The 15296-nt window shown below is 35.1% G+C and overlaps 1 protein-coding gene across 1 annotated transcript in view; it reads left to right on the forward strand.

Moving 5' to 3' along the window:
- SLC22A16 (solute carrier family 22 member 16) overlaps nt 1–14744 on the forward strand; it is a 69316-nt gene extending 54572 nt beyond the window's left edge. Inside the window, exons 6-8 of the mRNA XM_074310107.1 lie at nt 971–1080; nt 3432–3531; nt 14383–14744. Coding sequence (XP_074166208.1) covers nt 971–1080; nt 3432–3531; nt 14383–14595 — 423 coding nt within the window. The 3' untranslated portion in view covers nt 14596–14744. The remainder of the gene's footprint in view (nt 1–970; nt 1081–3431; nt 3532–14382) is intronic.
- Nucleotides 14745–15296: the final 552 nt, after the last annotated feature.

Raw genomic sequence — 15296 nt, forward strand, 5'->3', positions numbered from 1 at the left:
ATTTGAATGCTAAGAAAATGCATTTAGGAGAACAAGAAGAACGGTTATCTTTGATATTCCTTAAATGAAGAGCACTGGTAGGTGAGCAGGAGGAATGAGTAAAGAGAATATTCTGGGTCAGAGAGAATTTACTACATCAATGAAATGTTCTTTGACCAGTGGGAGCATGCTGAATGAGAACAAGGTCTAGTTTCTTTGGAATGTAGTTCTCGAGAAAGGGAATAAAGCTGGAAATGTATTTTAAGCTGCTTTGAGCCTAACATGCCCATCTGAGTAGATATAGTTTCCTAAAGTTAGTAAGAAGCCACTGAGGATTTTTGAGCAGAGGAGGAAAATCATTTCAAAGTGGTGCAAAGGGGGCACTGGAGAGAGGGAAAAAAGGGAAATTAGGTAGGAAGCTTTTACTTTAGTGAGATAATGATGAAGGTTTGCACAGGGGAGGGAAAGAGTAAACATTTATTAAGTGCCTACTACGTGCTAGGCACTGTGCTAAGTGCTTTACACATATCATCTCATTTGATCTACACAATAATCCTGTGAAGTAGGAGCATTATTAGCCTCATTTTACTGATAAGAAAATTGAGGAAAACAGTTTAAGTGACTTGTTACAAGGCTAGTAAGTACTTGAGGCAAGATGTGAAGTGAAGTCATTTTGCCTTCTGATATGGTACTCTATTCATTTCATCATTTAGCTGCCCCCAGGCTATAGGTATCACTGGGATGGTGACAGTATGAATAAAGAGACAGAAAGCATACTGGGGGTTAGGAAATCCTTGGGTTAGGGTCCCTGCTCTTAATACTTGTTAGTTATAATGTGAATTGGGTTCTCTGTCAGTTTCTTCATCCATAAAATGGAGGACCAATACCCATAATACTCATCTTTCAAGATTATAATGAGCTTCAAAGAAGATAATGAATCCAAAGTACATTGCAAACCCCTTAGAATAACACATCTGCCTTGTTTCTACAGCGTTGCAATGTTTTGAATGTTATAGCAAATATGGCAGGAAAATTTGCCATTGGCATTGCATTTGGTCTCATTTACCTGTATACTGCAGAGCTTTATCCAACATTCATAAGGTAAGAGTTGGCAATTTATCTTCCTGTTTTCCTGTTACTGTTGTACGTTCTTTGATACTTCAAGGATATATAATTTGTTTGTGGGTACTGCCTTCCCTGTTGCAGAAAGCAACTGTCCTGTACCTCAAAAAGTGAATTATTGTGACTAAAATTTTGTTATTCTCCCACCCTGGCTAAGGTGGAGATGAGCCTTTTTGAATTTCACTTGGCTTGTTGCCAAATGATGGCAGATGATAGCCACCCTAGTGGTCAGACCTAGAGTCCCAACCTTTTCACTTAGTAAGTCACTCAATAGGGCATTACAGAATGATCACTTCCACTCCACAGGATATTGGAAGAGGACGTTAGTGGACATCACAGTTAGGTACCACTTGTTTAATTGGCTATTGAGTACATAGAAGTTCCAGTTATCTTCTTTATAGAAGGAGAGCCTAAGGCCAAAGAAATTCTGGTATATTGGAACTCTGAGATTGTGGTTATTGATCAATAAACATTTATTAAGCACCTACTATGTGCCAGACATTATGCTAAGTACCAATTACAGTTCATTGGCGTTGAAAAACTAAAAAAAAGTATTTTGAAACATATCACTTTTTGAAGGTGTGCACAATCCTAAACAACTCTTAAGATTTCAATTGTCTTGGGCCTCTTTTAGTTTTAAATCCCAATATCCTATGACTGCTTATATCTCATATATCACAAGTTTGTTTTCTCATGATATGTCACTGCTGTTCTATGACCTTAAATGTAGAAGCCTTTTTTTGATGTGGGTTGTACAAAAACCAGTGGGGTACAGTTGGCTAATCCTTTATCTAGATAAAAGTAGATGCCAATGGTGCTAGAACTCCTTATATTTAGAGGCCCTTAGACATCATTTATTAACCTAGATATGACTATGGGCAGGAAAGGGGGTGGGAGAGATATGGAAACCCACTGACCTTTTTTGTTGTTGTTTTGGCAAGGCAATTGGGGTTAGGTGACTTGTCCAGGGTCATATGGTTAGTAAGTATAAAGTGTTTGGGTCTGGATTTGACCTCAGTTCCTTCTTATTCCAGAGTTAGTGCTTTATCTACCGGGCCACCTACCTGTCTCCCATTCACCTTTAATGAGAAAAGACCTAATTCTGGAACCAAAAGTAGATATTTACAAATTACAAAAATTCTTTTTGTGGGGTACTTTCTAAATCCATTGGCTGAGGAGAAAAGAGATTGCCCTAAACCACAGGCGTGGATGTGTATTACTCATAGTTGTGATGTGCGGCTATAGAAGATGGTGTGCCGAAATTAAATACAGGAAGATAGGTTGTTTGATTTCTGCCCTGACCACATAACTAGATACTTGATCATGGGCAAATCACTTCATTTCTCTCTTCAAGCCTCAGTCTTTTCATCTATAAACTGGGGATAGTGAGAGTAGCTTTTTCAGAATTATTATGAGGTCAACTTGGGACATGCTTTGCAAATTTCAAAGCATCATGTCCACCAACATTTATAAAATATTTATTGAAATGGCAGCTAGTATGAATTTTAGAAAAGCTGGTAGTCTCTTTTCAATTAGAAGTGCATCCTACTTCAAGAAAAAGTCAATATGAGAATACTTGAATTTGTGAAATAGTATTTATTAGGGAGTGATATAACTTTACAAGAAGTTCTTCTTGCCTTACAGGAAAAAAAACAAAAACCAAAAAACAACTTACTAAGGTTTTTCTTAGATGATGATCACACAGTTTAATACTGCTTGACATGAAAAAAAAATCAAATTTATGTACAACTTTTCAGTTACCTGTCATTTGTGTAAACTGTGACTTCTGCAGTTGTAAAACCTCATGCATTGACTTTGTTTCATATCAATATTCTTGAAAACATCTCATTTTAAAACTCCTTCTGGATTGAAGTAATCTAATATTTCTAGCATGTGTCCTTTCTTCCACTAACGTCCTCCTTTTTCCAGCCCGTGGAAGGCTCTTTGGGGCCTCAGTGAAGCTATGCTAATGGTATGTGAGTTCGGACCATCCCTATCAAACCAGAGCCACTTTAAGCATGGGCCCATTGTAAATATACAGGCCACGGCTCAGCCTAGCTGAGTTCTTAGTGGCTCATTGTCAGGTCACCAGGTGATAAATCTTTCTGACCACAGCAACTACTAAATAACTTATTTTGAAAGTGTCTGAGGGGCCCATTAACAGTGTGAGTTGAGGGAAATCCATATATCAGTGTGGTTTGGCTTGTATTCTATTTCCACCTATGAAATTCAGCAATGTTTAAATATTCTTCCATAAATATTCAATGTTCTGTATTTTATCTGCTACTTTCTGTGCTCTTGATTTCTTTAACATTTCTTGAAACTTTTAGGTCTCTTGCTGTAGGAAGTGGTAGCATGATGTGCCGTATAGGAAGCGTGGTTGCACCTTTCTGCGTTTATCTCACAAATGTGTGGATCTTCATGCCACAGGTATCAAATGACAGTATTTTATTGATTATACTTATTTAAAATTTAACAATGACTAACTAGTTTTTTTTTTTTTTTTTTTTTTAACTTGTTTCCCACCCCCACCTCCCCACCCTGAGGCTGGGGTTAAGTGACTTGCCCACACAGCTAGGAAGTGTTAAGTGTCTGAGACCAGATTTGAACTCAGGTCCTCCTGAATTCAGGGCTGGTGCTCTATCCACTGTGCCACCTAGCTGCCCCCTAAACTTGTTTTTTAATGATTCTCTTTTTTTACTCCTATAATAATGTCTTTTTTCTTTTTTTTAAAAAAAAACTTTTATTAGTGTCTTGTTTTTATATCACAATAATTTTCATATATAGGTAGTTCCCCCTACTCCTATTTCCTTCCTTTCTATTCCTATGAAATTAAATTTTCCCTTGTAACAAAAATAGATGAGACAATGATTATTTCTGAAAGCCTATTGTAGCATGCTGCCACCATAGTTCCTCAGGCTCATAAGAGGAGGCAGATAGCTCTCATTATCTATTCTCTTGAGTAAAAATTGGTTTTACAACCATTTGATTTTGAATTACTTTTAGAATTCTTTTGTTATGATCATTGTGTGAAATGGTGAAGTGGATAGAATGTCAGGCATGGAGTCAGGAAGGCCTGAACTCAACTCCGACCTCAGACACATACTAGCTATGTGACCCCGAGCAAGTCACTTAAGCTGTTTGACTCAGTTTCCTCATCTGTAAAATGAGTTGGAGAAGAAAATGGCTAATTACTCCAATATTTTTGTGAAGAAAATCCCAAATGGAGGTATATGGAGTAGGATATGACTGAAATAATTTTAAAACAAGAACAAACCATTGTGTGTATTATCAAAATGATCATCTCCTTATCCCTTCATTAGATTTAGAATCAGAATTGTGTTCTTTCTCACTTTCTCCCATCCATTGTCTTTGTCATTGTTTGTTCCATCATGGCCAGAACAAATTCTTCTGTGATCGGATACATTTATGCTTGCCTTTTACCATCCAAGGTTGTGTACATTTGTCCTCTGTCATTGAAACCAACCTGTTCTATGGCTGAGCCTTTCAGAGTCCAAATTCTCAACTATTATTATATTATAAACAAACAATTTCATGGCCTAATGTGCCAGGAGAAGAGGTGGTTTCACTGAAGTAACAGGTATTTATTTTAACTATAGTTTTCCAGAGATAACTTTACTGCTATTGTCTAGCTCAGCAGAGTCAATCAAGGTGTTAGGGATTTTTTAGGCTGATAAGGAAGAAATTTTGAAGCAGGCCAGCCTTTCAGTGTCTCTCAAATGGGATTTTTTGGTAGGTAGATACAGGCAGAAAGGAATTGAAATTAGAATTAAAGGATACTTTTAAAAGAGGGAAATAACATAACAGAAGTCAAAATCAATAAGACAGCTAACAACAGGTTTATCATTGTATAAAACACAATTGTGGACTCTACAGAACAATTGGAAAACAAGCCCATGAAATGATCAAATTATTAAAAGAACTTCAAAATACTCAAATTCAAGTGATTAAAGTTAACCAATTAAGATTTTAAAATTATTGATATCTTTCTCCCACCCAAATTTAGAAAATCAAAATAATAATAATTTTAATAATTATATATAATTAATAACTATTATATAAACATATATAATAAGAGTCTGAGGCCAGATATGGACTCAGGAAGATGAGCCTTCTTGACTTCAGACCTAGCACGCTGTGCATTATGGTATCACCTAGCTGCTCTGACAAAGAAAATGGTAAGATTCAGTTTTTCAAGTCAAGACAATATTATAATTTATTTAAAACTAGAAAAAAGCCTCAGAAGTTATTCAGTTCAATGTCTTCTCACTCTATCCCCATTTCTTCTACTGTTTTATAGATGAGAAAACTGTTCAGAAAATTAAATGACTTGACCAATATCACATAAATTTTATATATATATATATGGAGAAACTAGGGTTTGAATCTGGTTTATAGTTGAATTTTAATACTTTGTAACGAAAAAAGAAAAAATCATGTAAGTTACTAAAAAAATAACCATACCAATGAATATCAATTTTGGAATTCTCAAGAAAGATGTGGGTTGATTAGAAAAATATATATACAAAATTAAAATGTATTGGGGAATTTAATTTATAGAACTTATTTGTATATATTCAAAGACTTCAATGGAGTAAAGTCTTTAAATAATCAAGCCTCCAAAAGCAAAACATAAAAATTTTAAATAATTAATACTTTTCAAATTAAGAAGAAAAAGATGTTAGTGAAAATGTGACTTTTATATAAATGAAGAAAAAAAGGAAAAAAAATAAGATTAGTACAAAGGTACGTGAGAGAATAATTCCCAGGGAATAAGAAAACTTCTATCCTTGATAAAGAAGAAGTTTAAGTTAAAGAAACATACATAGTCACTAGTATAAAATAGGAATTTTGATTGCAGTATTTTTAACTGGATTTAGATTATTAATAATAACAAAATGTTGAATTATTATTCAATTTATGACAAGGAAAGAGGACAATAAAAGAAAAATCTAGCAATTTTAATACTAAATATAAACTGATTATTTAGCAAAAAGGATGAATTCTGGAATGACATAACATAAAATCTGATAATGTGTTATTTTCCACTTAAAGAACTTTGAATTTAAAATGATTATTGCAAAAAATAAGAATGGAAAATGGAAAATATCAAAATCAAATTTTAACCAGAAAGTATTAGAAAAGACAATCAAAGATATCATGTTATGCTAAAAGGTTCTATTTAGATATGAGAGAATCACTTTAAAATATGGATGTACCTAATAATTCTGCAGTAAAATTCATAAAAGAAAAACTGAGGGTATTACAAGATGGAGTAGCAAAAAAATGAAATCAATAATAATGAGAGATTTAAATAACCCACTATCAGAATAGAGCAAATCTAAAGAGAAGACAAACACAAAAGAAAATATAGAGCTCAACAGAGCACTAAATAAGCTATAAAGGAACCAAGATGGCAGAATACATGCAACAACCCAATAAAAATCTTCCAATATTCCCCTCCAAATAACTTTAAAATAACTTCCCAAATCAAATTTTGGAGTGGCAGAGCCAACAAAAATGTCAAAATGACACATTTTTCCAGTCTTAAGACAAGTTAGGAAGTCAAAAGGAGAGAACTGAGATATTAGGGTGGGCATAAGTCCTGAGTGCAGCAACACTGCCTAGGAACTATGAAAGCAATAGCAGCAGCAACTTTGAGAACTTTAAGCTAATAAGGGGTCAGACAACTGGTCAGAAGGAGATTATAGGGATGCCTTTGCTAACACTAAATACAATTGACACTGACTGGTGACTTTATTGCTCTTAATGCAGTTCTAGGTCATAGACTCAGGAGAAAGAGGAGTGCTTCTGGTTGGTCACAAGGGTGTTGGGACCCTGTTCTTAGTTCAAAGGCAGAAAGGAGCACTTGTGTTTGTTGCTACAATGGTGTGGGAGACCAAGAGAGAGTAGCAATTAAACCTCTCCCCAAATTACACCACTTTAGAAGCACTAAAGATTTGTAGACTCAGAGCTACCTCTGAAAATGGTAGCATAAAAAAGCTTGAAACTTGGGACAGTATATTTCTACTCCAAGGTGAGCAACTTTAATTTTAAAAAGTCAAGAAATAGGTTGGAAAAATAAACAAATAATAACAATAAAAAGAACTTGACCATTAAAATTCTGCTATGGTTGCAGGGAAGACTAAGACATAAACTTAGAAGACAACAATGTGAAAACAGCTACAAATAAAGCCTCAAAGAAAAATGCAGAATTGACCAAATGGAAAAATTTAGACGGGGAAAACCATTTACATAATAATCATAATAATATAAAGGAAAATAACATGGAAAGAGCTCAGAATTTTGATCAAGGCAGGGATTGTAACTACAGAGAAGTTAATGGTGAAGCATACTAACAAATTGAATATCCAGAAACGTTGAAATTATACTGAATATGTTGAGGTAGATGTAGAAAAGAAGAGATTGTATGCATTATGTTTATAGGACAGAGTACAATAAAGTTAATGCCAAATAATTATATAATTCATAAAAGAAGTAATTTCATATGTAACCACAATAATTTTATTAAATACTAGTAATATAAAATTTAAAAATACATAATATAAAATATAAATATTGACTTTTCTAAGCAAAAGAAAGTATAAGAATAATAGCATCATTACACAAAAGATTATTCCAATACAAACATGACATTTCAAAATCCCATGGGGTGAAGCCAAAACAGTACTCAGAGGCAAATATAAAGCATGAATGCCAAGATCAAAAAGTTGAATCTGTACTTAAAAAAAACCCTAGAAAATAAACAAATCAATTCACTAGCAGGAAAAGAAAAATAATTAAAATAGAACAGAATTTAACCAATTCAAAAAACCTACTTCAAATGATATATCCAAAAACTTTATATATAAAAAAAAGAGTTTAGTCCAAATGATTAAAATTAAGAGGAGAAAGAAAAGTTCATAAGGAAAAAGAAATCAAGAAAATTATCAGAAATTATTAGATATAGCTCTGACCAATAAACTAAAAGAATATAAAAGAAATTAAAGACAGATATAAAATACAAATATCAGCAAAACAAGAAGTGGAAAATATAACTGGACATCTGAGTAGAAACTGGTATAGTGTTATTCTGTAGAAAAAGACATGGAGTTCAGTTACATGCAAATTTCACCAAATTCTAAAAAAAATAAGTAATTCCTATATTCTAGCAATTTTTCTTCTGCAAGGCAAATATGGTTTTGATCATTAAGCTCGACAAGACAAAGCTGAGAGACAATGATGGACCACTCTGATTGATGAATATTAATGCAAAGACATTGAAATACCCCAAAATAGAATATAGCAGTACTTAAAAAATTAAACAGCATGACCAAGAAGTATTTATAACTGGAATAAAAGAACAGCTTACTAGCAAGGGAATGATTCATATAAGAAATCCTGTCAGCAAGAGAAAAATAAAACAACTATGTAATTTTATCATTAGTTTCAGAAAAAGCTTTTCATAAAATATAGTGTTGAGAGAGAGGAAAGTAGTTAGGAAAAGCTTCTTGAAGAAAGTGAGATTTTAATTGGGCCTTGAAGGAAGCCTGGGAGGCAGGAAATGGGGATGAGAAGGAAGTATGTTCTAGGTAATGAAAATGCTCTGAGGGAGGTGATGTCCTGTGGAAGAAACAAGGCCAGTGTCCTTGGATGGAATATTTAGTGAAGGGATTAGAGGATTTGCCCAAAATCTCATTGCAGTTTTAAGTTTTCCAACCCTGCCATCCCTTTTGAAGTTTTCTTAGAAGATACTGGAGTGGATTGCTATTTCCTTCTCTAGCTCATTTTACAGATGGGGAACTGAGGCAAACAAGGTAAAGTGATGTGCCATGTCCAGTGTCACGACGCTAATATATGAGGGCAGATTTGAATTCAGGTCTTCTTGACTCCAAGGATGACATTCTAACTGCTGTACCATCTAGCTACCTAAGCTTTAATTAATTCTTGAAGTAATAGGAAGCCAAAAAACTGGAGTTTTTTGAATGGGAGGTGGGATCCTATGTCTAGAACCTGTGCTTTAGGAACATCACTTTGGCAGCAAGGTATTGAACCTGGATAAGTGGGAGGATGGTGGTACCCTTAACATTAATAGGGGAGGGAAGAAGATAATTTAGTCTTGTGTGTGTTGAATTTAAAATGCCAGTGTGACATCCAGTTTAAGATGTTGAATAAGAGATTGGGGATATGAGACTGGAAGTTAGGGCCATATAAAAACTGAGTATAATCTGTATAGAAATCATCATTGAATTCATGGGAGGATTTGAGCTCATCAGATGAAACAGTATGGAAGGAAAAGAGGAAAGGGTCCAGGACAGAGCTTTGGGTAACACCCATGGTTATTGGTAAACTGATCTGGATAAAAATCCATCAAAGAAGTCTTAGAACAATTGGGTAGGTTGGAGAAAAAAACAAACAAACAGGAAAGAGCAGAACCATGAAAACCTAGAGAGAAAAGAGAATCAACAAGAAGTGTACAATTGATATCGTGCCTGTTTTCCCAAAACCTCTCCCACATTTGCCATTTTTCTCTTTTGTTATTTTTATCAGTCTGAGGGGCATGAAGTAGGACTTCAAAGTTGCATTGTGTTTCTATAATTATTAATGCTCTAGAGTAGTAATTAGATACAATCAGGAAACATTTAGATTAGATACAACTTAGTTGTAAAGTTTAATATATACATTTAGTTAGATACAATGAGTTAGTGAGTGCCAGAAGGTTAGGCTGAAGTTATGGTGACTGGAGAGGAGCAATTTAATGCCTTTAGCCCTTTAGAAGACTGGGAGTGGACTGCCCCAGGGATGAAATGTTTTCCCAGGATTTGGAAATTTCTACCAGAGGAGAGTGGGGAATAGGTGAAACAAGGCAAGGAAGGTGCTTGAAAGTCCATTTCTACCTGGATGTAGTCTATTTCTCTTGTCCCTTTCACTTGAAGCCTTGTTCTCCTGAATTGCTTAAACTGTCCCACCAGAAAGGAAACAGAGAATTTTCCTCCTAATGTGTGCCCCGAAGTATTGAAAGGCCCTCTCTGCGTTTACCTGCTGGTCATTTTTCTTTGGACTAATCACTGCAGTATTGAAAGTCAATTTCCTGTGCCCTCAAGGTGACTGTATATTATCAACCTTGATAAAGGAGCAGGATTGGGAGTCAGGAGCCCTGGGTACCAGTCCCTGCTCTAATATTACTTCTAAGTCTCTTTACTTTTTTGTAAGATGAAGGAGATGGCCCAAATGTTCTTGGAGGTCTCTTCTAATTCTCTTCCAATTGTGCAACAAGGTGACACAGAGAGCTAGCCCTAGAGTCAGGAGGACCTGAGTTCAAATTCAACCTCGGACACTTGATACTGTATGACCTCTGCAAGTCACTTAACCCTGTTTGCCTCAGTTCCCTCACCTGTAAAACAAGCTATCAAAGGAAATGACAAGCCATTTTAGTACCTTTGCCAAGAAGACCGCTAAAAGGGTCACGAAGAGGCTGGCATAACTGACTAAACCACTAAACAACAATGGTGAAATGGGTTTTTTTCTAAAGAAGAGGGATCTCAATAATTGGAAATAGTCAAACAAAATGTGGAATTTCATAGCTGATCCTATTTATTTTCAATCTAGGTGGTGCAGAGTACCAGCTCTGAGGTCAGGAAGACTCCTCTTCCTGAGTTCAAATCTGCCCCCCAATGCTTAGTAGCTGGTATGACTCTAGGCAAGTCACTTAACCCTGTTTGCCTCTGTTTCCTCACGTCTAAAATGAGTTGGGAAATCACTTTAGTACTTTTGCCAAGAAAGTCCCAAATTGAGGCCTGAATAATCAGGACATGACTGAAAGAGCTGAACAAGAAGTATTCAAGAAAAATGTTGGTTATTTCACAGTTTGGCTTAGGGCCAGCCCTTCAGAAGGAACAACTTGGCATTTGTTTTCCCTCACTGTTAAGACTTGCCTGAAACTCCTGAAAGGTACTTCAGGCTGATGGTGCAGATTACAAGGCAGTGAAATTCTCTGCCTTTTCTGGCTGTCATAGAAGGAGGCAAAAATAGTACCTTGGATCACATTAGTTTTGACCTGTCCAGTTGTAAAAGCTTTTTAAAGTGATTTGCACTCTATTCACTGTGTCATTTAGGTGCCTCAGTTGCTTCTTCAACAGAGCTAAATACATTGAATTTTTTTTTTCATGTGGTGTAAACTTTGCAAAACCTCACCATAAGAAAGCAGAAGGCAAGACACTCTTGTGTGATCTTGCAGATGTCACCAGATTGGAAATGGGGTGTGGAGTGTGGAAACTACAAGACTTAACAAGGCATGTGATAGAGAATCAAGTCATTTGGAAGATTCTTATTTAAACAAAATATTCTTGATAACCAGGTGCTAACTCCAATTGCTTTATACTTGGAACACCTGGCATCAGAGAAACCTAATAGCTGTGTGTTAGGTTTTATGTGGGAGGATATTTTGCAAGTTTCTTAAATTTAAATGCATCCTTTATTAAAAGTGATACCCTATTAATTGAAATATAAGGTTCATCCCCTCCCTCCCCACTTCAATTGGCTTGTTTTAAAAGCTATGTAGTTTATAAGCAATTATTTTTCAGTACCAAAAAGAATAAAAATTGCAGAGAAAGTCCTGACCTTCATTGTTGGAGGTAGTTTCCTGATGTAAAAGTCCTCTATACCAGTGAAATCACACATCCAATCCCTCTCCTTTTTAATACATATACATACATATACACATAAATTTCCAATCAGATGTTATTCTAAGGTTAGTCTATATTTGGATAAAGGAGATTTGGAAGGGGGGGGGGAGGATCTCAATTTAAGACTCCTTCCCTTCCTTCCTTCCTTCCTTCCTTCCTTCCTTCCTTCCTTCCTTCCTTCCTTCCTTCCTTCCTTCCTTCCTTCCTTCCTTCCTTCCTTCCTTCCTTCCTTCCTTCCTTCCTTCCTTCCTTCCTTCCTTCCTTCCTTCCTTCCTTCCTTCCTTCCTTCCTTCCTTCCTTCCTTCCTTCCTTCCTTCCTTCCTTCCTTCCTTCCTTCCTTCCTTCCTTCCTTCCTTCCTTCCTTCCTTCCTTCCTTCCTTCCTTCCTTCCCACATACATTTGCACATAACATTTTATTTTTTCAAATCATATGTAAAGATAGTTTTCAACATTCATTTTTTATAAGACTTTGAGTTCCAATTTTTTCTTCCTCTTTCCCTCCCCCCTCCCCTTCCCAAGAGGGTAAGTAATCTGATATAATCCACCTAATATCTTTTTAAACAATACTTTTTACTTTGTATAATTGAATATGTTTTCTTTGGCCAGCAAGTACAACTCAGATAACTTAGATTTTATGCTTTATTTTGATTTTAAGTGAAATTTGTACAATAATAATGCAAAATTTTCTTGTGAAATTTATGTGTGGTTGTCATAATACCCAAGAAAGCAGTAGTTTCTTTTTCAAGGGCTGGGAGGAAGTGTCCTTCTATTCTATTGATAGGGAATGGGAGATCACTGAATTGGAGTAAGGGAGAGATTGTATTAAATGACTTTTGGGTTCCTTCAAGCTGAAAATCAATGATCTCTAAGCATTTCTAAGTCTCAAAATGTCTCCTTATCTGTGTGTTGTACCCATAGAAGGGGTTCTGATGAATGAGAATTGATTCTGTATTCAGCAGAACTGGGTCACACCCTATAGCTAATGCTAATTGTCTGCGACCTTAGACTAGTCCTGAGCCTCCCTCTCTCCAATTGTGGGAATTGGTTCCCAATTATGGAAGTTGGCCTATATGACTCCCAGGTCCCATCCATGCTAGGGGCCAAGGGAAGAACATAAACATTGACCAAAAAGAGAGCAGATTAAGGAGATAAGTTCTATATTTCCCATGAAAAAAGTTTCATGTTAGGACCCAATATATTTTAATTAATAATAATAATAATAAATATAGAAGGTAGCATGACTTTAGTGGATGTAGAACTGATCTTGGAGCTAGGATAGATCTGGGATCCTGCCTGTGATACACATGCCTGTGTGATCCTGGTTAATTCACTTAACTTCTCAGTGCTCTTGACCAGAGATGTTAAATATGTAGCCTGTAACACTCCTGGATATGTTAAAATGTAATTGGGAAATATTTAATGAAATAAAAATACGGTGCAACAGAGATATATTTTAATTTGTGGGTTGTCAACATATGCCTTCTGGAATCTGTTTTATTTGAATAGGATATCACTCCTTTAGACAACTCTGTAACTCAATTGACTGATCTGCATGGATAGAGGGAGCTTTCTTTAAGGGAGTTTTTTGGTGCCAATAAAATCACAGGTGTAGCTCTAATATTAAAAAAGAACAAACCTTCACATTCTAGTAAATACAGTATTCTACACATTGTGGCTGCTCAGTGTAGACTGACTGATCCTTTTTTCTATTGCTGAGAGGTACACCTCACAATTCAGTTTCATCATTATCTTTTTAATTTAAGTCATCCAGATCATTAAAAAAATTTTCATTCTTAGGAATTAAGGAATCCTGTCTCCCTCTCTTCTTAAGTCATTATGTAATGTTCCTGTCTTTTATTAAATGTATCAGTTCTTTTTCAAATTTGAAATCAGGGATATTGGAAGGATAAGAAGTGTTAAAGTACTATATTAATGTAAATTACTAATATATGAGGTCAGATTTGAAATGTTTAGCTTGAGTTGGAAAGTTAAAATCTGTACTCAAACATTTGTAGGGAAATGGTTCCACAGTGCCCCCTAGTGTTTTCCTCAGTGGGAAATAGCAGGGATCCCAAGAGTTTCTAAGTCCTTATTGTATCACCTACCCAGAAATTCTGTGGATTTGAAGTAAACAAATTTTCTCACAGTTGTAAAAAATATAGCAAAGTAGGACAGCATCTTCACTTCCTTTTGAAATAAATTCCAAAAAGTCTTTTTTCTCCCTTCTTGGAAAGATCTATTTATTCCTTTTTTTTTAAATTTTTAAATTTTTATTTTTAAAAATCTTTTTATTTACCAGATATATGCATGGGTAATTTTACAGCACTGACAATTGCCAAGCCTTTTGTTCCAATTTCCCCCCCTCCTTCCCCCCATCCCCTTTTCCTAGATGGCAGGTTGACCAATACATGTTACATATGTTAAAGTATAAATTAAATACTATATATATATATGACTTATTTATTCTTTATTGTATTTTTATCTTTTTTTAAGTGCTTAGCACAATATATGATGCATGGTAGATAATTATTCCTTTTGGTTTGTCATGACCTGCTAATTAATTTTATTTTTCTAGTTGCTGGTTGGTATTATGGCCTTTCTGACTGGAATGTTAACACTAATGCTCCCTGAAACTCTTGGAAAACCTTTAACTAACACTTGGGAGGAAGCTGAAGAACTAGGAAGAAATAAAATCATTTCTTCTGCTGACTCACCTCCGACAACAAATAATATGAACTCACAAAAAATAGAGATGATTCATCAAGGGACAGATGGTGCTCATGGATAAGAGGGTATTATTTGGCTATCATTTGAAAACTCATTAATCATTAATGCCATCTTACTAGAACTCTTCTATGTATATGTATTCATGCTTTTTAATTTTATAAGGAGTTTTGGACAATATTTTCTATGAATAAAGACATTTTATGAAAACAATGTCCTGCTTGTTAATCAATTAAACATATGCATAATCAATTTATTGCTAATAGGAAGGGCATTTATTTCCCCTTTGTAATTTTTCTCTTTCTCCTACTTTACTTTCTGAGCTTTAAGATTTTATTTTCTAAAAAGCTTTCTCAGATAATAGATTCATTCTGACCATGAATTTAAAGCAACAATGATAATGTAATACTACTAGCTAACATTTAAATAGCACTTTGCAAAATGCTTTATAAATACTCTCATTTTTATCCTCACAACAACTCTGGGAGTAAGGTACTATCACCACTCTCATTTATCAAATAAGAAAGCTGAGGCCAAGAGAAGTTAAATAACATGACCAGGAATGACACAGACAACTTGGTGTCAAAGTAGATAGAATGGCACACTTGGAGTCAGAAATGGCTAAATTAAAGTCTGACCTCAGACACTTATTAGTTGTATGATCCTAGGAAAGTCACTTAATCTGTTTACCTCAATTTTCTAATTGGTAAAGTAATCAGGAAAAGGAAATTGCACAATGCTCCAAGGTCTTTACCAAGAAAACCC

Source organism: Sminthopsis crassicaudata, chromosome 4 (assembly GCF_048593235.1).
Source record: "Sminthopsis crassicaudata isolate SCR6 chromosome 4, ASM4859323v1, whole genome shotgun sequence".
NCBI classification, from domain to species: domain Eukaryota; kingdom Metazoa; phylum Chordata; class Mammalia; order Dasyuromorphia; family Dasyuridae; genus Sminthopsis; species Sminthopsis crassicaudata.